The sequence below is a fragment of the Neomonachus schauinslandi genome, chromosome 6, assembly GCF_002201575.2.
Source record: "Neomonachus schauinslandi chromosome 6, ASM220157v2, whole genome shotgun sequence".
NCBI lineage: Eukaryota > Metazoa > Chordata > Mammalia > Carnivora > Phocidae > Neomonachus > Neomonachus schauinslandi.
The window spans coordinates 89,690,516-89,715,737 of record NC_058408.1 but is presented as its reverse complement, the minus strand read 5'-3'; the positions used below and the strand labels follow the sequence as shown (position 1 = coordinate 89,715,737).

Below are 25,222 nucleotides of genomic sequence, written 5' to 3'. Positions count from 1 at the left end.
CCTTCCCTGAAAAAGTCTTGTATGTGAACAAAGATTTTATCTTGGTGAGAGAGTGGAAACGTCAGAGGCCACATGAGGTATGAGGTCAGATGGAGAAGGACAATGAAATAATGAAAAGGCTCTCTCCTCGGTCTCAAATTCCTACTGCCTGAACAGCTCTTGAGTAAAAACCAGCTCTTTGTTACCGATCAGTAGCTGAGAATTTGGTTATAGCCTGGCATGGATGTATGTGCCATAAACAAAATCAGGCAAAACCTTCTGAAAAAGGCTTTTAACTTGACTAACATACAGAAAATCAGGCTGTAGTTGTAAGTATAGGAGGCATTTTTTTACTGGATGTAAAAGTATTATCCCCCCCCCGTTGCAGCACAGTTGAACGCAATGAATAAACCTTCATTTCCCCCACAAAGGCCTTTGGAAGCACTGACTTTATATGCCTGGTCAGGTCGGGCAGAACGCTTCCCACAGTCTGCTGCTTGTCTTCATTACTCGACTCTGTCTTTAGAGAGAAATTTCTTGATGTTAGAATAATTGACTGCAGAAACCAGGAAGCCATTTTCAACACACAGGCCTTTGAATGTGGTCCAAATAACTTGAGGCTCCTTGGTTGACAGCTCTGGAAGGAAAGAAGGAAAGGAAGGGAAATATCTATTGAAAACCATTTATCAGATTTATCATCCCTTTCCAAAGTGTCAGGAAACCCATGAGAAAGTAGAGAAGTTGGCTTAGGTATCTAAAACTCCTGCTGCTTGTACTTTTCACGTAGATCAGATGAAAGAAGAGAAGAAAATCTGCCAAATCTGCTCTAGTGTAGGTTTTCTCAGGCTCTGGAAGCATTAGAGAAGAAAGTAAGTCCTTGTCTAAATCTTAAACTATCCCCAAATCAATCAATAGATAGCTATATACATTAAAAACAAAACAAAAAAAAAGCATGAATCACTTCTTTGACAATTCCATCTAGGCAAGCCAAATTACTAATTGGTATCCAGCATATTTGCAAGTATTCACCCCGCTTATAAAATCTTCATAATCACTCACCTCCCACACATTCCCTGGGATTAGGGGAAAGAAATACTTAATACAGGTTTTCTGAAGGAGTTAAAACTATACTCTTTGCTCAGTCAGGCTTTGCCCTTCCCAGAATCAACGTCTTCAAAAAATGATATTTTAAAGTGAAACGACCAGAAAAAGCACACCAGACAAATCATCTTGTAACTTGCTTTTTATGCTTAACATACGACATACTCATGTTGCATCCAAATCTACCTCATTCCTTATAAAAGCTGCTCATTATAGAAGTTGAATCTCCTCTGTATAGGGCAGAAGAAAATAAACAGAATCCTGCAAAAAAAAAAGTGAGAGGGAGAGGATAAAGAAGTTTTACTCTGAAGAGCACAAAAACAAAACAATAAAAACACAAAACCCACCAAATCAATGAGGGTTACTTCTCTTGGTCTTCTAGAATTCTAGACATGCATTGGCAAGTTAGCTTTTAAGCAATTTTGTCAGAATGTGTTATTTATATATTTGAACTTAATATATAGTTATGTGTAATATATAAACATTTTTATTAAGAGCTTAAGTTTAAGAGAGAAAATTACACTACGATGGCTTCATAAAACAGAGGGGTCTATTCTCCCCAATTCCCCACTGCTTGAAGTTAGTGTAATTTTAGGGAGGTTGAGTGGAATGACCAGAGCATGGGTTTTATAAGTGGAGAGAGCGTTGTATAAACAATAGAATCAAACAAACTTGGAGAAACCGAAAGCTAGCAAAAACAGCTATAATTAGGTATAACAAAAATCATTATAAATTACACATATAAGGATCCGGTTACTCGTTTTCTGTTCAGATTTTGGGGGCTGTTGGAAAGTGTCACACTTCTGTTGCTTTTCTTTTCACTCTATATGTTGCTATCTTTCTAATGTTAAAAGAGCTTGAAATTGCCGTAGTATACAGTACTTATGACACGGAAAACACCTCTGCCAAAAACATAATAGGAGAGTGTTAGGATGGAAAGGGATCATTGATACTAAAATCACTTCTTTTCTGAGATGACAAAACCTAGGGACTAGACGGTTGGCTTTACCCAAAACCACGCAGCAGGGCAGCAAGCAGTCTGGGACCCCCCCCAGCCTGCTCTCCAGCCCTCCAGTGCAGTGCCTTCTACCTGCTTTTCCCTCCTTGCTAAGTTCTTTCTCTTCTAGAACCAATTATTAAGGAATAACTTTTCCTAGACCAAATTAGGCACTTGGCCACTTAAACATTTCCAGTGGCATGGAACAGGGCCGCCGTGGGCTGTCTCTCCTGGAAATTATCTGATGAGACCGGAATGCTGAGAATTTGGCCTTCTTCACGGAGGTTGTCCAGCCTTGGGCCAGACGAGCATATTTAGACTGTTTGCCATAGTAATCCCTCTAGCACTCAGGCTCTCAGAGTTGAAAACCACTTTGGGGTTGTTCCGTCCCTCCCCGAGCTAGGTTGGGCTGCAGTGTCCACACCTGCAGGAGATGGGCTCAGGGCTTCATGACTGCAAGTCGAGGTCAATCCATCTTCTTAGCCATTCAGTTTGTACAACTGATGGAGTGAAAGTATAATTTTATGGTTTTTCTCTTCAATTTCATATGCAGGTTCACCCATTTCTTCTGAAGTTTGTTTTTTTATTTTTGTTTTTCATTTACTATTTTCAAGTCCCTAAGGAATGAGTCAAGTGAACAAACTCTTCTAATTGTGGGGGGATTTTTAGATTTTATAAGCACATCCATTTATTTTTATATAATTTGATAATATCACGGTGGTTTCAAATGCTTAGAAGCAGCTTGAGTAAATTAACTCATCCTATGAGCTTGTTTATAGTATGTGCTAAGTTAGTGATTACAAAGACAAAAACATTAACTCACAGCCAAACTACTAGGAAGTTTGGTAAGATTCAAATAACTGAATTTTTATTATATAATTCAGCTGTATTTTTATTTCTACTTCTGAACTTTTTTACTAACCATATAAGTTTTCCCCAAATCATCAATCAAAAGTATATAAAGTTTGATCTACTCATTCCATTTCCCAGAGGTAACCACTGTTCCTGAGCTTCAGATTATTTTTATGTACATGTATTTGTATGTATATAAAATGTACATGTACGTTACGCGCATGCATACACACATTCCCAGCAAGTGGGTTTCTCAGAATATAATAATGGGTTATACCATCACATAGTGCTTAGTAACTTGCTAAGTTATATATGTCACAAATGTGATATCCATCCCATTTGGGGGGTAAGTTTAAGTTCTAATGTTACAGACATCAGAGCCAATTGGTACATCTCATACTGTTATTCCTTCCTTTTATTCAAGGACAGAGGAATAAAAATTATGAAATGCAATGCTTCCAGCAGAGGTCCAAAGGGAAGAACAGCTAGTCTTCATTAAGGTGGCCACCAGGGATGATACTGTGACACCATATGTGCTATAATTTTCCTTTGAAATAGGAAAGAAAAAAGTGGGGGGGGAGGTGTTGCCAAAAATAATGCCATCAACAAGACCTGGGGGGAACTTTTGCTTAGTTCAAAGTACAAACTGTTTTCTAGAACTTTAGGAACTAATTAGAGATTATATTCTGTCATAAAGAAAGGCCCAAAAAAGACCTCTCCTGGGTAATACTTGGTCTCTAATATATTTGACAGAATTAAAGATGGATGATTTTTTTTTAAAACCATGTTTCCTGACTCCTTCCTGTCTTCCCTCTTTATCTAATCAACCCTTCACTTACCCACTCCTCCAGTTTAGTGAGTTTCCTCATCACCACGCAACTTACTTTGGCCTTAGTAAAGCACTAATTGACTGTATTTAATGGCCACTTAAGATTAAGAGAGGCATCTTTATCTTTAGCTGTACATAAGCAGTATGAATTTTCAGTAGGAAACATGAAAATGCCCACATGCCAGAGTAGATCTCAACAACTTATAGGGCTTGTTATTTATAAATAGGACTTTGCTTTTTTCTAAAGCTATTAATATAAATCAAAATTCTTCTACGTATTCGCTATGTTTACAAATATACCTTATTTCACATTCCTCTCAGCGACTGTCCAGTTAACTGGCATCATTCCCTGCTAAAGAGTACATTCATAACTTATCCAATAGGATTCTGTTTTACTGGATTTTCCTGGGATCCTCAAATTAGCTACATGCGAAGAGCTGGACATTTCCCTGAGTTAGCTCAAAAATATCTCATTTATTCATTTTTAAACTAGAGGGAAATCTTTCACAACCTTTTATTGGCTTTTTTGATGTCTTTATGCCTTTACTTTTTTTTTTTTTTTAATGTAGGCTCCATACCCAGTGTGGAGCTCAATGCAGGGCTTGAACTCACAACCATGAGATTAAAACCTGAGCTGAGATCGAGTCGGACGCTTACCTGACTGAGCCAGCAGGCACCCCTATGCCTTTACTTTTAAAATAAAATGAAATTTGTTTTTTTTTCCCACAACCACAGGAATTAAAACTTGTTGCAGATTTTAGTGTATTTAAGCATGAGACCTCTACATTTTTCCAATTTCCTTCTCCCTCTTAATTGTGCTAACTGAAACTAATCATAAGCAAGATCCAAAGGGAGCTAAACATGAGCAGCAAGAAACATCTTATTTTTTTTTTTTAAAGATTTATTTATTTCAGAGAGAGAGCGCGCAAGCATGAGCAGGGGGAGGGGCAGAGGGAGAAGCAGACTCTTGGCCGAGTAGGGAGCCCAATGCGGGGCTCGATCCCAGGATCCTGGGATCATGATCCAAGCCGAAGGCAGACGCTTAACTGACTGAGCCACCCAGGTGCCCCACATCTTATTTTTCTGTACCATAGGGAAGAAAATAAGTCCATGTCTTTCCTAATCATGAACTGTGAGCCTACAATCTGTAAGAATATAAAGGTACTTTGTAAAAAGAATGAAAACGGAATTTTTTAGCCAAACAAGACAATGTTTTAGTCTTTACACTGCCTTTCTATGCGCTGTGACATAAAACAATCACAGAACTTTCTGACCATTGGCTGGCGCTGACAAAATTATCAGAACTACTACTTTTCCAGACCAACGACACTGAAAGAGTTAGAATCCTGGCTCTCCCGGAAATGTAGCTATCGTCTCTGTGATCCGCCATTTTCCCTGAAACAACTGCAGGTGAACAACAACTGCAGTACACCGTTCTATAGCATTATCCAGGCCACCTTTTCAACAAGAAGTCTGACCAGCAGGTCACTAAGTCCCTAGAGTAGGTCTGCACTTAAGATGTTTGTCCCTGTTCCCCCAAACTATATGTGGCACTAGAAGAAGGTGATATATTGCAAATACGGCCCTATTTTTACTGAGTGGTTTTTCTTATACAATTATAGAGCCAATAGGGAGAGATTAAGGAGCCATCCAGATCTACCAAGCTGGAAAACAGGAGACCACCATGGGGAGTTAAGACTTTATTCCATTTTTTAAAACTCACCAGAGGAAGATCTTTGACAGTTTCCCTTTCTAAATCAGTTAGCAGTCACTAACGGAAAGATAACATTGTTTTAAATTCCTTTAGTACTGATCTTTTCTTTGTCTGTAGCCATGGAGATTAGATGATCTATCATCACAGAAGACCCCTTCATTTGAAAATAGTAGTCAGAAACTGCATACTTCATCAGAGTCATTCCCATTTATTTTAAGACCTACAAAAGGCTTAGTTTTAAAGAAAAATAAATAAGAGTTTCTCTGTACCCTGAACTTTGCTTATAAAAAAAGTCTATGTTACCCTTAGTAAATGAATTTTTAAATGGAAAAAAAAAAAAAACCAAAAAACTGACAAGGGCAATAAACATAATGCCCCGACTAAGGTACCATCTTAATTTAGATTAAGCACAATGCAACCCAAAAATTATTTGAGAGATTTGGTAGGACTAATCAAGAAACACTGTGATCAAAATGAGATGATCTAATCAGAGCTCTAATCATTGGCTAATTTTTTTTCAACAAATGAAACCTTTTGGTTCGTATATCAACATGTAACTGTGTTTTATCATTCTTCCTTCTTGGAGTTAGCTGCTAGCCATCATTCTTGTTAAATACCTAAGGTTTAGTGCTTTGAATGTTGTTGGCTGCTAAATAACCATCAGAGGAGTCTGCCTTTTCCCCTTGCCCTCGAGTAGCAAGTAGAATTTATACTTTCTTTTTCTAAAAATCCACAGAGCATGTGTGTGGTGTGTGGAGTGGTGTGGAGATCTGTCCATCTAGTAGGTTGCTAATCTCTATGCCACATCCTTTAGGGAGAGGAAGCAAAAAGCATTCCTGGTGAATCTGTCACAGAAGAGCAATTTACTGATGAAGAAGGCAACCTCATCACCAGAAAAGTAATCATCATTAGGATTTTATGCTTCTCTTGGAATTTAGATTTCCTACTGTTTGTTTGCTGTAGTGTCACCTCTTAAAATAGAAAACAGGAAAATCTCTACTTCTCACTATTGCTTCCTACAGATCACTCGGAAAATAATAAGACGAATTGCTATCCCACAAGAGAGAAAACATGATGACATGGTAATGGAGAGGGGCTGCCAAAGAAAAAGTAGAGGATAATCGCTTTGTGAACTTTCTAGAACATGCTGCTAACAGGCTGGCATCTGCAGTGTGGCAGCTTGAAGTGTTTGCTGCTTTTGACAACCTGTGCATTTGATCAGGGTCAAGGAAAAAGACTTTTCTTCTTAACCTTCTTTAACATTATATATTTTTTACTGTCTTCAGAGTTTTCACAGAGATAAGTTCATTTATGGAGGGTAGAATGTGCTGGTCCAAGCATGTAAGAGAAATAAAATAAAAACCCTCTATCACCACCAGCCCCCTGGGCAGTGCCCCCCCCGCCGGCCCCCTGCCTCCGCCTTTACCTTGCCTGCTGCCTGGCCTGGGACCAGGACAGAGGGCGCTCACTTCCAGCAAATGTACAGGGTTTAAATGTTAGAATGGCAAAAAAGCTCAGTTCAGGATCCTTACATCAAATCTATACATTTTCCCTTTCCAGTATGTTCTACAGGGAAATCTGAATTCCCTCCTCTTAACCTGAGGGGGGTTCTCCTCTTTGGGTTTATAACAGTCCATTTCCAGTGTGCAGGTGAAAGAACTAAACTCACCGCTGCGCAGTGTAACTCAGCAAATGCTTCTCCATCTCCCAGACAAAACACCTCTGGTTGTCATTTCTTTCGTTTTCTCAGATCTTTACCCTTTTCATTTTGAAAATAGAAACTCCAATAGCCTGTGTTTACGTAAGAAAAAGTGAACTGAAAATTTCTCAAGACTAACTCAGAAAAATGGAAAGGCTACTGCGTTTCTGTCGTAAAGCGGGTAAAAGTGGAGGATTTGTACAACTTTGCTCTTGGAGAAAAGTGTCCCTGGTGCTCAATGAAGAGAGGTCTTGTTTTATGGAAAATGGATGCCTGGTTGGAGTAAGAGGAGGGGGCTGGTAATTCCACAGATTAAAAGAAAAAAAGTCCCTCAGATCAACATTTCCATGGTGTTTAGTTCATGATTGGTGCTTTCCTGAGAGATTTGAGTCTCGACACAACAGATCCCTTAAAATTCTGTTGGCTTAAGAAGAAATAAATTATAATTTAATAATATTTTTTTAAAATTGGGGTTTGGGTGCCTTGAGGGCTTTGGTGATGATTACTACAAGAAGTGAACAGGCTACTCATTTTTTTAAATTTATCACTAACCTTTTTTAAAATTTTACTATTTATTATTTTTATTATCACTAACCTTTTATTTATCACTAACCTACTGAGTTCTTGTGAAGCATAGTTATGTTACTGTATTCATTCTGACGGTGCTCTCTAGCTTGCCTCCATGATGCTAGGCTGTGTGGTTAAGCCAAATAGATTGATTGCATGTATTTTGGGACATGAAGTGACAGTGCTTTCAACTGTCTTTCACTTACCCTAATCCAGCCTCAAGGGACCAGAATGGGAACCGCTGTATAATTAAAACTCTTTTACTATGGAATCTTAATGCGTACATTCCTTTTTACAGCAGGGAGAAGGTTATAAGGTGAAGACAACAAAGAAGGAAATCCGGCATGTGGAAAAGAAGAGCCATTCATAACAGTAAACGGTTAGTCAAGGCGATAGGTGTGTTCATACCGGCAACAGTCGGCCTTAACTTCCTATGAAACCTCTCATTTCACTGGATAAGTGATTCCGATCTCCCTGCCCCCCTCCCTCTGTTTTTCACTGAATTCCAGCTTTGAATACCCAGTGTGAAGTTGGAGTTATTTTTCTCTTTATGTACACATCCATACACACACTAAAACTCAGTTCACAGTCCATAAACTTTCTCCTCACAAATTAGTCAGGAATTTAAATGTAAATGGTGTTTGCAGAAGCAAATGTAAATAGTGACATTTGAGTCTCCTCTAAGAGCTGAGGCTCAGCGTGCAATGTTTTAGCATTCTACAACTAACAGAACTATCTGGCAACAAATAATTCTAACAGATGTGCTCTGATCCAGCCTTTCACCGTTTTAGCAGAACGGCATCTGACAATTTAATTTTGGTTGAAGTATAGTGGTTGCCAAGTTTAAATGAAATGACTGAGATCCCTATATACTACTTGGTGTATCTTATATAAACCAAAGCAAATTAAATAGAAGGTTAATGGACTACTATTTTTTTGAAAGTTAAATGTTTGGTAAGCTTTGTGTGAATTGAACTTTTCCTCATAGGTGAGGATATTTTAACATTGTTTTCTAAATTTTACATTGTCCTATTATTTTCTACATAGCTATAATTAGGAAAGGTCACTTGAAAGGTGAAAAAGCAGATGGAGCTTTGAAAAGAAATTTGAAAACCTCACTAAGTCTGTGAGGTGAAGTGGCATGATTTCTTGAGGGCTGCGTACGAACAGTTGTCTTAGCCCTATTGGTCCAAATGAAAAGAATAGATTCCAGTTTGCACTTGCATACATCTTCTGTCCCCCAATTACCAGAATCCTGGTGTTGAGTGTGGAGGTGAGGAACTGAGAAATCTTTGTCTCATTGCCCTGAATTTTGTAGGTGAGGTAACTAAGGCCCAGATAAACTCCTTTTTTTTTATTTTTTATTTTAATTCCAGTTAGTTAACATAGTGTGATACTGGTTTCGGGTGTACGATATAGTGATTCAATATTTCCACACCTGGTGTTCATCACAGCAAGTACACTCCCTAGTCCCCATCACCTAGTTCACCCATCCCCCCACCCACCTCCCCGCTGCTAACCATCAGTTTGTTCTCCATAGTTCAGAGTCTGTTTCCTGGTTTGCCTCTCTCTTCCTTTTTTTTTTTTTTTTCCCCCACTTGCTCATTTGTTTTGTTTCTTAAAGTCCACATATGAGTAAAATCATATGGTATTTGTGTTTCTCTGGCTTATTTTGCTTAGCATAATACTCTCTAGCTCCATGTTGCAAATGACAAGATTTTACTCTTTTTTATGAATGAGTAATATTCCATTGTGTATATATACCACATCTTTTTTTTTTCCCTCAGATTTAGGATTGGGGTGAGGGTATGCGCCTGTTACTGCAGGCCCAGATAAATTCCTAACCCCTCCCTCTCAAAAAACCTTACCATGTGTTTATTCATGCCAAGATTTATTTCACTTCCTTTCATGAGGCTTTCTGCATGGGGTACTGAGAAAGTCTTAGTAAACAACTTCGTGTGGTACTTGCCCTCCCTGAGCTTACATTGTGGAGGTTTAATGTTAACTCGTCCTAATTGATCATATCCGTATTTACTGGCACTGAGACAACTACCAAGAACTGCAGAACATTCTGGAAATAATCATATTTACTACATATTACGCCTCCAAGTGTTCCATCCCGCTCTTCATTTAATTCTCACAGCCAACCCTTCTGGAGAGATGCCCTTATTATCCCCATGTCAGAGGGGAGGAAACAGGGCCCAAATTGCCCAATGTCACATAAATTAAAAGTGGCAGAAATAGGATACCAACCTGCCACCAGAGCCAACACTCTCAACCACGTTGACGGGAGACCTGACCCGGGTCTGAGGTGACAGGCAGGGATTCCCTGAGAAACAATGTTTGAGCTCAGTTTAAAGGACTGCACGGGACGTGACCGGGTGGAGGAGGGGAGTTGGACGGTGTCTAGGGTAACCCTCCAGGCAGATAGCAGCACCCTGCAAAGACCAGACGGGGGGGGGGGGGTGCAGGAAGGGAGGAGCTGTGAGAACAGGTCAGTTTAGCTGGCAGAGAGTTTGGCCCTTGGTCTGCAGAGAGTGGAAAGTTGGGAGTTTTCAGGCCTCACGAGCCTCTCTGTAGGGATTCTGGCCTGTCACTAAAAGCAGAAGGAAAGCTGTGCAAAGCGTCGGGGTGGGGCGGGGTGTGATTGAATGTACATTCTGCATCACTCGCTCGAGGGGCAAGCAGAGAATGCACCGGAGGTGGCCATCACGGATGAGCAGAAAACCGAATAGGAAACTATATAGACGCTGGCTTGGGCTGTGAGGATAATGACAGGCAGGCTGAATCAGGAGACATCAACATGGCTTGCTTTTCACGCAGGGTGAGGGACAGGAGAAAATGACCCACAGCATCTGTGCCGCAGTATCTAGAACGGACCCACTTCTCATGCATGGCTGACAGCCCAACCTGGGGCAAGACACGTGTACGCACAGTAGCTGCATAAAACGCTAAGCGTGAGTCCGCGGTCTTGAGTTGGTCTGTGGAAGCGGTTATAAGTGATAGGTGAAATGAATCTAGAAGAGAGTTCAGTCAACTTCAATATGCGCCTCAGAGTTCGCCCGCTGGTTCGGTCAGCGTCAGACTCTGGGTGGTAAAGGACCAAGGCGGTCGCCCCCACCAGCTGAGCCATTTTTCTAGAGCCACATATACCCAGTATCTATGAGTAAATGACGCCAAAAAAATAGAACCGTGCTATTCTTCTAGGTCCTTCTGAGTAAATGAATACAGACAGGACAGGGTCACTAAATGTACAAGAGGCCTTCAAATGACAAATAACCCACCCTGTAAAGAAGTTGTCAGGGCTTTGGCTCACTTGCTCCCCCACTCAAAGAAGAGAGAAATTCAGAGAGAAGTCACAGGAATGTAAAAATAACTCCAGCCTAAAGCAAACTTAATGCGTCAGATGGAAAGAACAGTGATTTGACTGTAAGCCTCACGTTACTCTCCAGGGTGCTTATTTACCTTCCATAAGTGAACTTAGGAAATGAGTCCAAGAACACCACCTGGATTTCCATGACACTGAATGTGTGCTCCGGAAAAATCAATTTGCAAATATACTGAGAGTTTTTATAGCCCTGCTGCCTGCCCTTTTTTTAAAAAAAAACAAAAAACAAAAAACAAAAAACTGAGCAAATGGAATGCTGCCAAATTTCACTGAGTCTCAGATGGTGACATCAAAATTTTTATTTTTCATTTTAAAACCAGTTTTATTTTGAGCTATCTGAACCCTGCACCCGATTTTCTTTAATACCAAGTCACAGCCATCCTGTTTTTAATGTTTTTAAGGGAAAAGTAAATGGCTTACAACAGCTATACAGATTTGTACATAGTATGTACATATGTACTAGAATGTACTAGTATGTAGTGATTTGTAGTTTACAAACTGCTTTTACATTTTTGTCTTATTTAATCCTTCAAACAAGCCTCTAGAGAGGTCAGGCCAATTTTGTTTGCTACCTTCTACAGATGAATATTCCAAGACTCAGAGAGGTCAATGACATTTCTACTGTCACACAGCTCGATTGGTAGAACTAGGACCTGAACTCAAGATGATTGATTCTCCACCTACTGCCCTTTCTATTGCACTTAGCTGTATGACTGAAATTATTTATGAATAATAGTCATGATATAGCAAATGATTGCGTATGCCAAGTAGTAGGTAAGATCATTACATACATTACCGCATATAATCCCCAAAACAATGCTATAAGGTAAGTGCTACTATCTTTTTTATTAATGAGGAGACTGAGGTTGAGAAAAGTTAAATGATTTACTCCAGGTCCTATAGAGCTGATGAACAAAAGAATGAAATTTGAACTTATCCAGAACCTAAGTTCTTAACTATTACTCGTATTCATAGTTAATTAGTATTTGATGATGATTAAAGAACTAAAAGCAAATTTGAATCAAATAGATGTCCATAGGCAAACTGTAGTAAATGTCTTCATATTTTACACAATGAAAATACTCAGATTTTTGTTCTTTTTTAAAATAAGGTAGAACTTCATTTTTAAGGTAGCCATGATCCCCAAATGTTTACTTCATAAATACCCTTAGAGGGCTGATTAGTGAGGTTGTAGCAAGGGAAGGTCCCCAGATAGAAACCATAAAGGACTGTGGACCAGCTGTGTGCCACACCTCTTTGGGGGAAATGCTCAGGATCTCACGGCCATATGGAAGCTGAGTGTGACAAGAGTACCCCGCTTGCCAGAGGCAACACTTCTTCTGAGCCAGAAAGTTGATTCATTTTTTTCATTCCTTCAAAAAATATTTGAGCTTCCACCTGTCTGAAAGTGGAAAGGGAGATGTACAATGGTGAAGAAAACCTCCATGGTCCCTGCCCTTCCCAATGTCTCATCCCGCAAGGCGGAGGGAGATGGGACAGATGTTTAAGGGCTGAAAATATAAAATCCAAGTGCCAATACAAGAATAATGCAGAAACATAGTTAGACCTTTGGCAGGTGGGGAAGGTCGCTCAGAAGTTATGACAAGGGCTAGGACCTGGGCAGTGGTTTTAGGAAAATCAACAGGTGGATTAGCTTGGGGGGAGGATGAGAAGAAGGGTTGAGTCAAGAATGACTCCCAGGTTTCTGGCTTACACAACTGGGTAGTAAAGAAAGGAACAGAAGCAGGATGGGTTTTAAAAAGAACATCAAGCACTGAGGCTTGGACTTGGGTTTGAGGGTGCTTATGAGCCATCCAAGTACTGTATTAGATGCACAAGTCTGGAGCTCCACAGAAAGGTTGGGGCCGCACCTATAAAAATGTAAGAGTTCTCACTAAAGAGATAAATGTTGAATACCAGAGAACAGATGTGATCATCTAGGGAGAGGGTCAAAGGGAGTAAAGAAGGAGCTCAGGATTGAGTCCTGAGGAATAAGATTTTAAAGAGGAATAGAGTTTAAAAGGTTGCCTCTGACCTCTTCCTTTATAGAAATCTCCAAACTATTCTATATCCTCTCACCTAAGATCGCCGACATGTTCAGCCTCAGCCCTCCAGCATACTTGTTTGGTTTTACTTCAGGATAGCTCATTCCATGCAGTTTCATGGCAGTGGATGAGAGAAACGTTCCTATACTGTAGATTAGCTAACAGGCTTTTGTAAGTAGGTCACTGTGTGCGTTTAGAGCTCCTTTACTTTTTTTTTTTTAGGATTTTATTTATTTGAGACACAGACAGAACGAGCAGTGGGAAGGGGCAGAGGGAGAGAGAGCAGCAGACTCTCTGCTGAGCAGGAAGCCCAGTGCGGGGCTCGGTCCCAGGACCCCGAGATCATGACCTGGGCTGAAGGCAGATGTTTAGCCATCTGGAGCTCCTTTACTTCTTAGCTACTATGTGCAAAGGCTTGTGACACACTGTGTAAGTGGTAGGGAGGGTACAACGCTGTTAAGACATTATCCTCAGTTTGACATTATTATCTGAGAGAACTCCTGCCCATTTTAACTTTACAGTCTAGTCCAAGGGGCACACATGATCATAAGTCACACAAATCAAAATACATAAATGTAATAAAAGATAGAAACAGAATGCTCAGGGCATCCACTGGAAGATATAATTACCTCCAACAGAGGAGATCTTTTAAAGTTTCTTGGAAGTGCATATTTGAACTAGTTTCTGAAGAAAGAGTAGCATTTGAGATAGGGCAGTATGGAGAATCAGATGACCTTTGCTTAGGAGTTTGGTCCTTATCCTGGATACTGTGGGGTACCACTGGAAGCTTTGTATAGGAGAATAATATAAGATTTAGGTAACCCTAGCAGTAGTAGAGGGAGGACAGAGTTTGAACACAAGGGCCTCGGTTCTGAGACACAGATGAGGGCCTGAACCGGGGCAGAGAGAATGAAAAGGAGAGAACAGATTTGAGGAACCAGATTAGTTCTGTGTTGGGAGGGAAGGGTGAGAGTTGAAGACATCAGGGTTGCTTGTATATAGGTAATTATTTAACAAAATCATAGAACCTAAGACCACAAAAACAAAAGGAGGGATTGACGTAGCCTGGGTGATGAAGTAGCTTCATAGATGGTCAACATGCAGGGCCCTCGATATTAGTCAATGATTAGGGAGACAACTCTGGGCTAGAGATCATAGTGCGGTCATTTTTGGTATTTGGGGGAGAAATGAAATGGCCTGAGTGGAGGGAATTGCCGGGGAGCTTACTAGCTAGGTGAACTTAGACTGGTTGTGTGCCTTAATTTCCTCACCTCTACTGGGATAAGAATAACATACCTCGAGGAGTTGTTGGGAGAGTTAACTGAGTTAATACAAGTAAATCACTTTAAATAGCGACAGGCAAGCCCATAGTAAGCACTGGGCAAGTTCAGCTGTTAGTAGAATTAAGACAGCCCAGAAGAGCACCTTGACGAGCCTGATCAGTGGCAAGTAGACGAAGATGTGAGGGGTGCCAGGAACAGTGGGCGAAGTGGGAACAGCAGTGTCACTGATGTTCTCTGAGAAATCAGGGATAACTGAAAGTATTCTGAAGTGTAAACTAATATCACATGCAGAGAAATTCCAGGGGAAGTTTTAAGACAGGCATTCTCATTCCTCTTTACTAATGCATGAAGAGAGAGAGACAGTGAAACCCCAGTGGTCATAGTTAATGACAGGTCTGGATTTTCACCCAGCAGATTCTCCTGATTCTGCTTCCCAGAAGTCCAAGGTGCAGCCTGAATTTCTTCACTCCTAAAGATTTTCCCTGAATTTATTTGGAGTAGATATGTTTTTATATAGTTTTGTTTTTATTTTTCTTACCCTTTAAAAAAATCCCTAATTAAACAAAAGCCTTGGCTTTGAGGTGAAGAGCAAGGGTTCTAGAGTCAGGTGGCTTGACTTCTGTTTCTCACTCTACTGTGTACTAAGTGTGCAAACCTGTGCTTGTTTTATAGCTCTGAGCTCTATTTCCTTATCTGTAAAATGGAAGATACAACAGTACCTTATTGTTACTAATATTAAATGAGCTAAGCCACTCCACAACAGTGCCTGGCATATAACATTTAATAATAGTAGCTGTACAATTTTATTAGTGCTGTATGTTTTTTACTACCAAAATATAGATCAATATTTTCCCTGTATTTTTTTAACTGGCCCTATTTTAAAAATCACAGGTCACTAGAAAAAAAAAAAACAACTCAAAAAAGCCCCACTTACTGGTAGCAGTTGAACAAATCTACATGAACTGGGAGTTATTTTTAAGTTGCACTGTAGTTTTTATTATGATTACATGAAGTAACTAGAATTAATGCTTGGAAAAAAATTGTTCTTAGCCCCATGACTTCTATAATGAGAGAGACAAAGAGAAGGGAAGGAAAGAGAGATGGGTAGGAAGAGAAGGAAATAGAGTAACAAATCTACGTTCTTGGTAGGCTATTAGGAAGGCGTATCAGAAAAGGCTTTCTCTCCTAAAGCTGTAACAAGCAAAGTCTAAAGATGAGTAAGAGTTACCCTGCCAAGGCAGATCTCCTTAGGGAGAGCACAGTCTGAACTTCCATGGAGATGACATTTGACACAAACTTGAAGGATAGAGAGGAGTTAATATAGGTGAAGATTAGGGGAAGAGAAGTATAGGTGGATACAAAATCATGAGCAAAGAAAAGGAAGTTGGAAACCCATGTGTTGATGACTGACATGCAGTCTAGCTCCTCCTAGTGTGGTCTATGGAGTATCAACATCACCCCGGGGGCCTTGTTAGAAATGCAGCGTCTCTGGGTTTACCCTGACCTCCTGAATCAGAATCCATACTTGAAGATCCCTTGGGTGATACATGAGGACATTAAACTTTGAGAAGCAGTGTTCTAGAATATATCACTGGCTCTTAAACTTGGTTGAACATTCAAATAATCTAGAGAGGTTTTTTCAGTGTTTTTTGATGTTGGGCTCCACCCCAAGAAATGCCAAATAAATTGTCATGGGATGTAGCCTGGCTACTGGGTTTAGTTTAGTTTTGTTTTTTAAGCCTCCCAGATCATTGTAATATGCACCCAAGTTTGAGAACCACTGGAAATTGTGAAACAAAGCTTTTCACTGAAGAGTCGTAGGCATTGAGGCTGATTGGGCTGAACTGCAGAGAGCTTCATATATCCAGCTACAGATGGGTGATTTTTGTTTTTAAGCTGGGCACTAGGGGCCAAAAACCACTGTATGTGGACTTATAAAGGAAATGGTGGTTCGAAGCTCAAGCATACCCCTGACTTGAAAATGGATATGGAAAGCACAACATTCATCTGTAAAATATAAACTTCCATGAAAATCCACTGAATAGCTGTTTTTCTATACATGAAAAATGTTTCTTAAAATTAAAAAAAAAAATTATAGTGGAATGACTAAAAGGAATGTTTGTTTTTCTGAGTTGTTTTCTACTATCTTTGGGTTTGAAAAGCATGCAAAACCCAAAGACAGATTGCTAAATGCAGAGGCTTCTATCTCATGTATTACCTAAACCCCAAAAGGGAAAAGGACTCAAATTCTATTTCTGAAATGTCATCTCGATGGCTCCTGCCCTCACACTTTTCCATCAGATGGCGCTCTCATCACAATTTGTACAAGGTCAGTATTTTATAATAGGCCTACGGTCCCTGGGCCAAGGCGCTCATGCTTTTTGTAGAACGCTGTACTTGGTATAAGGTCTTTTGTCCAATGAATGACCTTCCACACTCTGATTGCATGACCAAGAACAAAAGCGATTTACAAGGGGAACTCACTCCCATTTTTTTTTTTTGAACTATCACTCAAATCCTACCTGAATATAAATGGATATAATGAATAGCATTTTTTAAAAAATTATAGAAACATATCCAATATTCTATAAAAGATAAAATTTGCTTGCACTGAGGTGATAAGAGGAAGACCTTGCTTCTTATTGCAAGATTAACCTGGGAAATTGGATTGGCTTTTGGAAGACAGGATGCAAAACAAAAAAAGTCCACCTGGGTCGTAGTGATGATTGCATATCTATATAAATTCCCTAAAAGTTATCAGACTATATTTACAATAGATAAATTGTATGGCATGTAAATTATATATCAATTAAGCTGCACAAAGTGGGGGAGGTGCTTCAACTAGAGAAAATTGCTGAGGCCCATCCCTAGGAAGACAGAAGGGGAACACTGGGGTCACGTTATCACAGGGCCATCTAAGAACCCTGGTGCCCAGAAGATAAGGAATAAGTGGTAATAACAGGGGAGAAAATCCTGATTTTACTCGGATTTGCCCACTTTCTGGGACACGGCCTGCCCAGATGAGTCATTTTCTTTCTCTACCATTTCTGCAGACTCATGTTGGGTGCGGCAGAGGGGGGCAATATTGAAATCACCCCAGAAGGAATTGACACTTTGATGTTCTTGGCTCTAAGCATTAGTGACCTGGGGCATGGAGGTTAGTAGCAGTTTTCATACAAGAAAGGAAGCAAGAACCTAGTAGAGCAGACAGAGGAAGTGCTATACTAACGCTGACCTGAGCCAAGGTATCCTGGGTGATCCATCTTAAAGGGAAAAGGGAAAGAAACTTGTCTGGGGTAAGTGAACAACCTCAAGGTCACTGAGGACACATGGGCCCCAACAGAAGCACAGTTCTGAAGGTGCCCCTAGACCTGTAGAAATGGTGTGTTGCTTACCAGTGAATGAGCATGATTGTTCCTAAAATTGTTCTTGCCTTACTCAGGTTTTCTCTAGGGGCTAGGACTTGTTCTCAGGCGGCATTCAAGCGTGTCACCTTTTCACACTGAAAGAGGAGGACGAACTATATGTAGGAAGATTTTGTTTTATGAAGAAAGCGTGCATAGCAAAAATTGTTGATTTATTTTGACTGTATTGACTGGTTATAAAACACTGATACTTTATGCCGTGATTATCCAGTGAGACAAGATGTCCGCAGCCCCCATAAAGAAGCTCAAATATAATGAGTTGATCTTGTCCGTGACTAATGTGGGGCAGGAGGAGGGAAAAAGTATTCTTTGCAGCGGTGGAAGACAGTCTTTAATTTTAATTTGCGCATGGAAAAGCAGTTTCAGAGTAATGAAGGAATGATGCTGTTCTCCCTTTTTGAAAGAGGAGTTGCACTTTGGGGAGTGAACACTTGTTATAAAACGTACGGACGTTACTGAAATAATTTATCCTGACTCCGTATCCCTAGCCCTTTATGCCCATGAGAACCCCAGACCCCTGATATTTTGATGTTGATCAAAATCCCAGAGAGCATCTCTGTCAGCCTTCTCATTTTATAGATAAGACGAGGCCCAAAGGGCTGGAGGTGGCTTTCACGAGTACCTGAGTGACTTGATCAGGGATGGCAGGCTCCCTCGAAGAGGGTCTTTTCCAACTCAATCTCGAAAACCACAAAGACAGTGATCAGTGTGCTGTGGAGAGCATGGGTTACCTAGAAAAAAGTCACTGCCTTCAAAGGGCTTGCAGGTACACCTCAGGGCTTTGTCCTAGCAGATCACATTGGTCAGAACATCCTGTGAAACCCCCCCATTAGAAAGTAGACGCCCGTTCTCTCAGGCTTTTCTGTTGAATGGCAAGGAAGGGTTAGGCAAATTCTTTAAAAAAAAAAAAAAAAGGAAAGCAAGCAAGCAGGCTAAACTCATTACCTATTTTCTCTCTTTCCACAGGATCATGTGTTTTTACTGCCAGTATTGAGAAATTCATGGAAGATATGTCAGCAGGAAGTAAAAATTCACGGAGAAGGGTGTGTGTGTTTGCTGCTTCCACACATTAATGGCATGATTTTTTTTTTATGCAAAAAGAAAAAAAAAGAGAGAACTACCCACATTTTAATTTAGCATGAGCCAATTTACAGAGCATGGAAATTCACTTTCACTCCCAGGATTGGCGCGTGTGCAATTAGCAATGCAGTGTATATACAAGAAGCCATGCTGTTAACAGTTTATCTTAAGTAATTTGGTGTCATTTACAAAAGGAAGAAATTCCTGCCGCCAGAACGGACAGAAGATGGGACGATGAAATCACAGAGAAACACTAAAATTACTAACTCCACAACAGCTCGCCTTATTTTTCTTGGACCCAAACTGTCAGGGTATAAACACTATTTGTTTCTTTTTTAAAACATCTATAGTTTTGCTGTAAATAATAACACTGTATAAATTCTAACAGAAAAATAGAATAAATGTTGATAAGGCACTGCCTCTTAGAACACAAACAGAATATTGCAAATGCATTTAACATACTAGGGGTCTCAAGTGACCACCCTAGAAGAGGGGGGAGGGATTTTGGGTGGGGGGATCTTCACTGATTCTTGTATATTAGCAATTATAATGTTTGTATATGCAAAACTGCTAGCTTGATTTAAAAAAAAAAAAAAACAACAAATCTTTAAAATCTGCTGCAAATTTAAATAATTCCCTAAATGAGGAATTCTGTAGTTCTGTGAAAAAATTTTTTCTTCAGAATACTAATATTTTGATGCATGTGTATCACCTTATTTTGATTAAATCTTTTCCAGTTTTGCAAACACTACAGTATACTGCAACACAGAAGATTTTATCTGTAAACACAAAGCCCTTCATCTAATATTTGTTGCTATTGCCAATTTTTCAATGAAATGACCTAAAAATGGAAAAAAAAAAATCCCTATACGGTAGTTGCTTTAGGGGGAGGGGGGTGCTGTTAGTGCTTAAAAGGGGGTAATGCTTGCTGCTTTAGAGGTGGATGGTGCTCATAAGAGGCCCCAGTCGGGCGTATTTAAAATGGACTGAACCGAAATTCTTAGCTAGTAGAATGGCAGCACGCTGTACAATTACTACTGTATCGTGTACTGGCTATAAGATGTAGACACCTTTGAATAAGCCAATCATTTGTAACCATTCTAGCAGTGTCATATTAGGTTAATAAGGCTGCTGTGTTTTAAAGGGCATTTTTATTTGGGTTTTGGTGAAATCCTTTAATTTGTTGATTATATTCATATAAAATCAGCATTCATTGACACATAGCTCTAATGACATATGTATGAAAAACCATACACTGGATGACCTAGTCGATTATTTAAGCCTAAAATAAATTGTGTTAAACTCTTCACCCACCTCTGCTCTATAGTGTCCTTGTGTTCTCTGGCAAAAGGTAACCGTCTGACTCCTGGGCGTCTGGCCTCCCCAGCCCCCTCCCCGGTCCTGTTCCAGCCCCTGCCTCCGGGGTCACTCGAGTCCCTAACGTTCAGTTGTGCCCCGCAGACTCCCAGCTTACAGAAATCTGTGGAGGAGCCAAGACTTAAACATAAACATTAACTGACAACTGATCTTTGCCCTCATCTGGTTTGTGCTGCCCACAGAAAAGTGGGGAATTGGGGCTGTTGCAACCACATGTCCGGAAGTTGTACACAGACCCTTGCAGCAAGCATCCAGCCTGCAGTTGTTTTAGCCCCTAAGGCACTCGCTTGTTGGCCATTGGCGTTCATTGTCACTGCTTGTAAGTCGGGAGATGTCACATGATAACCCAGATTCCTAACTTCTCCTAAAACACAAGATGGGGCAACAAGAGCCCTCATTCCCCGATGGCAACAACCTGCCAGGGCCACGTGGTCCCTGCGCTCCAACCCAGTGTGTGTGGTCCAGGCCACACGGAGGCCAGCCCACCTCTTACATTTATGAGTCCTGACGGGCCTGGTGGGCACCGGAATTTGCAATCACACCCTACATGATAAATTCAACAGGGGCAGAGACCATGGCTGTTTTAATTTGCATTCTAGCCCAGAGCCTGGCACATCGTGGTGATACTAGCAATTCTCACTGCTAAAATTGGAACCCTCACTGCATGCTCGGCTGTATACACAAGTGCATTGCATCGAGCAACTCAGTCCTCATAACCACCGTAGGAGGTAGGTCTTATCTTTGGTAGTCGTTGGCCCCATACCAATATTACATGGGTGCTTGGAGCCATTTGACAGCGTCCCGTATTTCTGTCCATTAAAGATGACTGCTGACGGGACACCTGGCTGGCTCAATCAGTGGAGCATGGGACTGTTGATCTGGGGTGTTGAGTTCGAGCCCCACATTGGGGGTGGAGTTTACTTTAAAAAAAATGCTGAATCAGATGAGTTGTTCCCAAAAAGGATTCAGGATCAATGCAGAACACATGTACAGAGAATCTACTCTGCATGAATAATGGGGCTAGACATTTGCATGATATCCCAAACAAATGGAAAGTACCTCTACACCTACACCAAAATCATCTGATGAGGAGCAAACTCAGACCCCTGAAAGGCTTTTAAAAAAAAAAGCTCCCCCAAAGCTTCTCTTTGTAAAACTGAGATCAGAATTCAGATATTCTAACTTCCCATCTAAGAGTTATGGATTTCTGACTCCCAGTCCTTGACAGATAGGTGTTTATCCTGAATTGGAAACTCAATGAAGTATACTTATCTGGGTATTAAATAATTGCTATATTACATTTATATAGCTAAAAAATTTGACTGCTGTTCAAGAAAAAGCTCATAAATTTACTCAGAAGTATCCAAAATAGGAAAATAAAGATTTTATTGTTATATATTATTATATATTATTATATATTATATATTATATAATAATATATATTATATATTATATATTATTATATATTATTATAACTATATTATAAATTATTTATTTATATATATTTATATATGTGTGCATAGATTGAATGAGGGCATACATTATATATTCCTAATAGTCTTTGGCCTGCTGGCTTATAAAAATGTATTTAAGCTTTTCCTTGATTTACATTGCGGTTTAAAAAAAAAAACTGATTGATAGATTTCTGATATTTGCTGTTTCATTTTATATTCTTAGCAAATTCCTGAATTTGTTAAATTGAAATGTATTATCACTATTGTGTTGCCAAGTTATAGCAATATACTGTGCATGGTTATTTCACCATTTCTAAGAGGGATCCCACTTCACCGAACACATAAGCATTTGTGTTTCTCCAGGGCAAATAAAAAATTGTTCATTTCCTTTATTATTATGAGCATCAGGTCACATTTGGCTGTGCAGCAGGGATATGTGGTAAGCCCAGAAATAGAAATCACAGGAATAACAACTCATTCCTTGAGTCGCTGAAGAAACTAGAATCCAAAAGCTAACTTCCCATCTGGATAAGTCTTAGTATTTTTGGTTTGTTAAGGAGGCCCTAACATAGTAAAAGATGTATAATTCCCTAGTCATATAGCACGGCTTCTTTCTCATGAAGTCATGACAAAACAGTCCATAAACAAATATTTTTGACATTGAGCTACGAGTCAAACTTCACAAGACTTCTTTCGATAATGGCGACAAGAAGCAATGGTGTAATTTCCTTATGTGGTGACTTGGCTAACAATGTACCAATACAAAACAAAAAACAGAATAGACTCTGAGGAGCATCCTTGGTAATCAGTCCAATAGCCTTTACTTCTTTAATAGGATTAAATGCAGACAGTTCCAAATAGGGCACAAGGAGCTTCTGCACTGTATCTGCTATGCTCGGTGAGTAGAAGCTGTGAGTAGCATGTACAGCTAAGTGAGTCTGCAGTGAAGACATTTTATTCTTTATCCCCTGGGCCTTCCTGAGTTAAGAAATAAACATCCCAAGGGTTGCATTTTCAACAGGACTTCCAGGGTGTCCTCATCAATTCCAAAGTCGTCCCAAAGCAAAGTAGCGAGGGACATGCTCAGAGGATTCTAAAGGCCGTGGGAGCTGCTAGGCTATAGGAGGCACCCAGGAAGCAAAATCTGCCAGGACTTTTTTTTTAAGATTTTATTTATTTATGAGAGAGAATGAGCAGGGGGAAGGGGCAGAGGGAGAGAGAGCAGCAGACTCCCCACTGAGGAGGGAGCTTGACACGGAACTCGATCCCAGGACTCTGAGATCATGGCCTGAGCCAAAGGCAGCCACTTAACCAACTGAGCCACTCAAATGCCCCCTGCCAGGACTTTTGGTCCAAGACCACCTCAGAACTTCTTGTTGATATCCCAGAACATAAGCGCTCTCCCTGCCTCCTTTCCCCTGACATCCTCAGTTGCCACTTCTCTTCTGACCCATAAGTCAAGCAAGGGCATAACTCTGGGAGCTGGGAAAGAACAGTGATTTGCCGGATTTTTATTTTATTTTTATTTTTTTTAAAGATTTTGTTTATTTATTTGACAGAGAGAGATACACAGCGAGAGAGAGAACACAAGCAGGGGGAGTGGGAGAGGGAGAAGCAGGTTTCCTGCAGAGCAGGGAGCCCGATGTGGGGCTCGATCCCAGGACCCTGGGATCATGACCTGAGCCGAAGGCAGACGCTTAACAACTGAGCCACCCAGGTGCCACCAGATTTGCCAGATTTTAAAAGTCCCAGTCTGTGAGGCACACTACCGGGTCCTCATGCTAGACTACGCACTTCCTGGAGCAGGGACCGGGTTTTGTTCTCTGCTGTATCCACAGCACTAGAATACTGCTCGACACCTCATAGGTAGTTTGAGTTCCTGAATGAATGAATCCATCACACATCAGAGGTCACAGAACAGTAAACAGGAGATGTTACTCCATGCACCATCCTGTGCACTATTTTCTATACAGTTTCAACCAAGTTGGAAATCAAAGGAAAGCATAGCTTTCAATTCTAATGATTTCATTCACCAAGGACAAATGTGCTCTTTCCAGTTGCACCATGCCCTTGTTAGCCACAAAGCCTTAAATAATTAGATTTGAGTACACCAGTGCCTTCCACGCAAACAGCACACCAGCCGCACTGCTGAGCTGGCCATCTTTCCCATGGCCAGAGCTATCGTCCGTGTCCTTATCACAAAGAGGCCACCGAAAAACCTGGCAAGAATGTGGAGAACCCATCATGAACCCTTGTCTCTGTGAAAGGCACCTTGGTCTCCTCTCTTTCAGATGGGATAGTCAGATTTTTTAAGAAGTCTTGCTACCTCAAGATTCCCACCCACTGCTGTTGTGTTTGCTGGGTTGGTAAAGGACCAGAAGGTCCAGAAATTATACCCTAGAAATCCTGGGGCCATATCCAGCCTGCAGAGATTTTGTTGGATCACATGAAGTTTAAAAAAAGATGGCCAGCATTTAAAAACCAGGAGATTTTAGGGGCACCTGGGTGGCTCAGTGGGTTAAGGGTCTGACTCTTGATTTCGGCTCAGGTCATGATCTTGGAGTCATGGGATCGAGCCCTGTGTCGGGCTCCACGCTCAGCGGGAAGTCTGCTTAGGATTCTGTCTCTGTCTCTCCTTCTGCCCCTCCCACTGCTCACGCACTTGCACTGTCTCTCTCTCTCAAGATAAATAAAATCTTTTTTTAAAAAAAATCAGATTTTAATCGAAAAATGGATTGTGAGTTCTTTTTAAAATCTCAAGAAGTGACAATGCTATTTCTGGAATTCCTTCTAACAAAGGCTTACCATGGCCTGCCCTTGTCCTACTGCCTCTAAACCCAGTCAACTTTATTCTTGTCTATTCAGTCTCAGTTTGGTCTCATTGGAAAATGGAGATGACAAATTGATGTGATCCTGCTTAAATCCTTCCTTTGTTTTTGGCAAACCAAACATCTACTTCATTTTCATCCTCTCTCTCAGTTTCAATAGGAAGATGGAATAAGGGCATGAGGAACTGAGAAGAGGAGGAGGGTTCTCCACACCCACCCATCCAGCCATCGCACTCAGCAACAGGCATTCCGGGCTGGCCATTTTCCAGGGGCTATCCTGGGTGCAGGATGCCACAGTTCCCTGCCCCCACCTTCAAAGTGAGGAGCACACAAACAGCCTCTGTGTGCAACTGAAACTAAGGCCCCCTCAGGAAAAAACCCTATGATGACTTGTGGCAACAAAACTGGTGCAGGACACTGTAAGGAGCCCATGCTGGAGGATGAGGGGAGACCAGGCAGAGGGAGAGAAGCAGCCCTGTGGCCGCTGAGGGTAGCCATGGCGCTTTCATATCACACCAGCTGGTCCTAATCCAAGGAGACTCAAGGGCTGATGAAAATAGCAATTCAACAGAAAACTTTATTTTTTTTAAGATTTTATTTATTT

General features: G+C 40.7%; 1 protein-coding gene across 2 annotated transcripts in view; it reads left to right on the top strand.

The window, feature by feature from the left end:
• ANK3 (ankyrin 3) overlaps nucleotides 1–20,280 on the top strand; it is a 101,772-nt gene extending 81,492 nt beyond the window's left edge. For both annotated transcript variants that reach the window (XM_021699504.2, XM_044916035.1), the window contains 2 exons: nucleotides 8,037–8,117; nucleotides 18,846–20,280. In XM_021699504.2, coding sequence (XP_021555179.1) covers nucleotides 8,037–8,108 — 72 coding nt within the window. In that variant the 3' untranslated portion in view covers nucleotides 8,109–8,117; nucleotides 18,846–20,280. The remainder of the gene's footprint in view (nucleotides 1–8,036; nucleotides 8,118–18,845) is intronic.
• The last annotated feature ends 4,942 nt before the right edge of the window (nucleotides 20,281–25,222 follow it).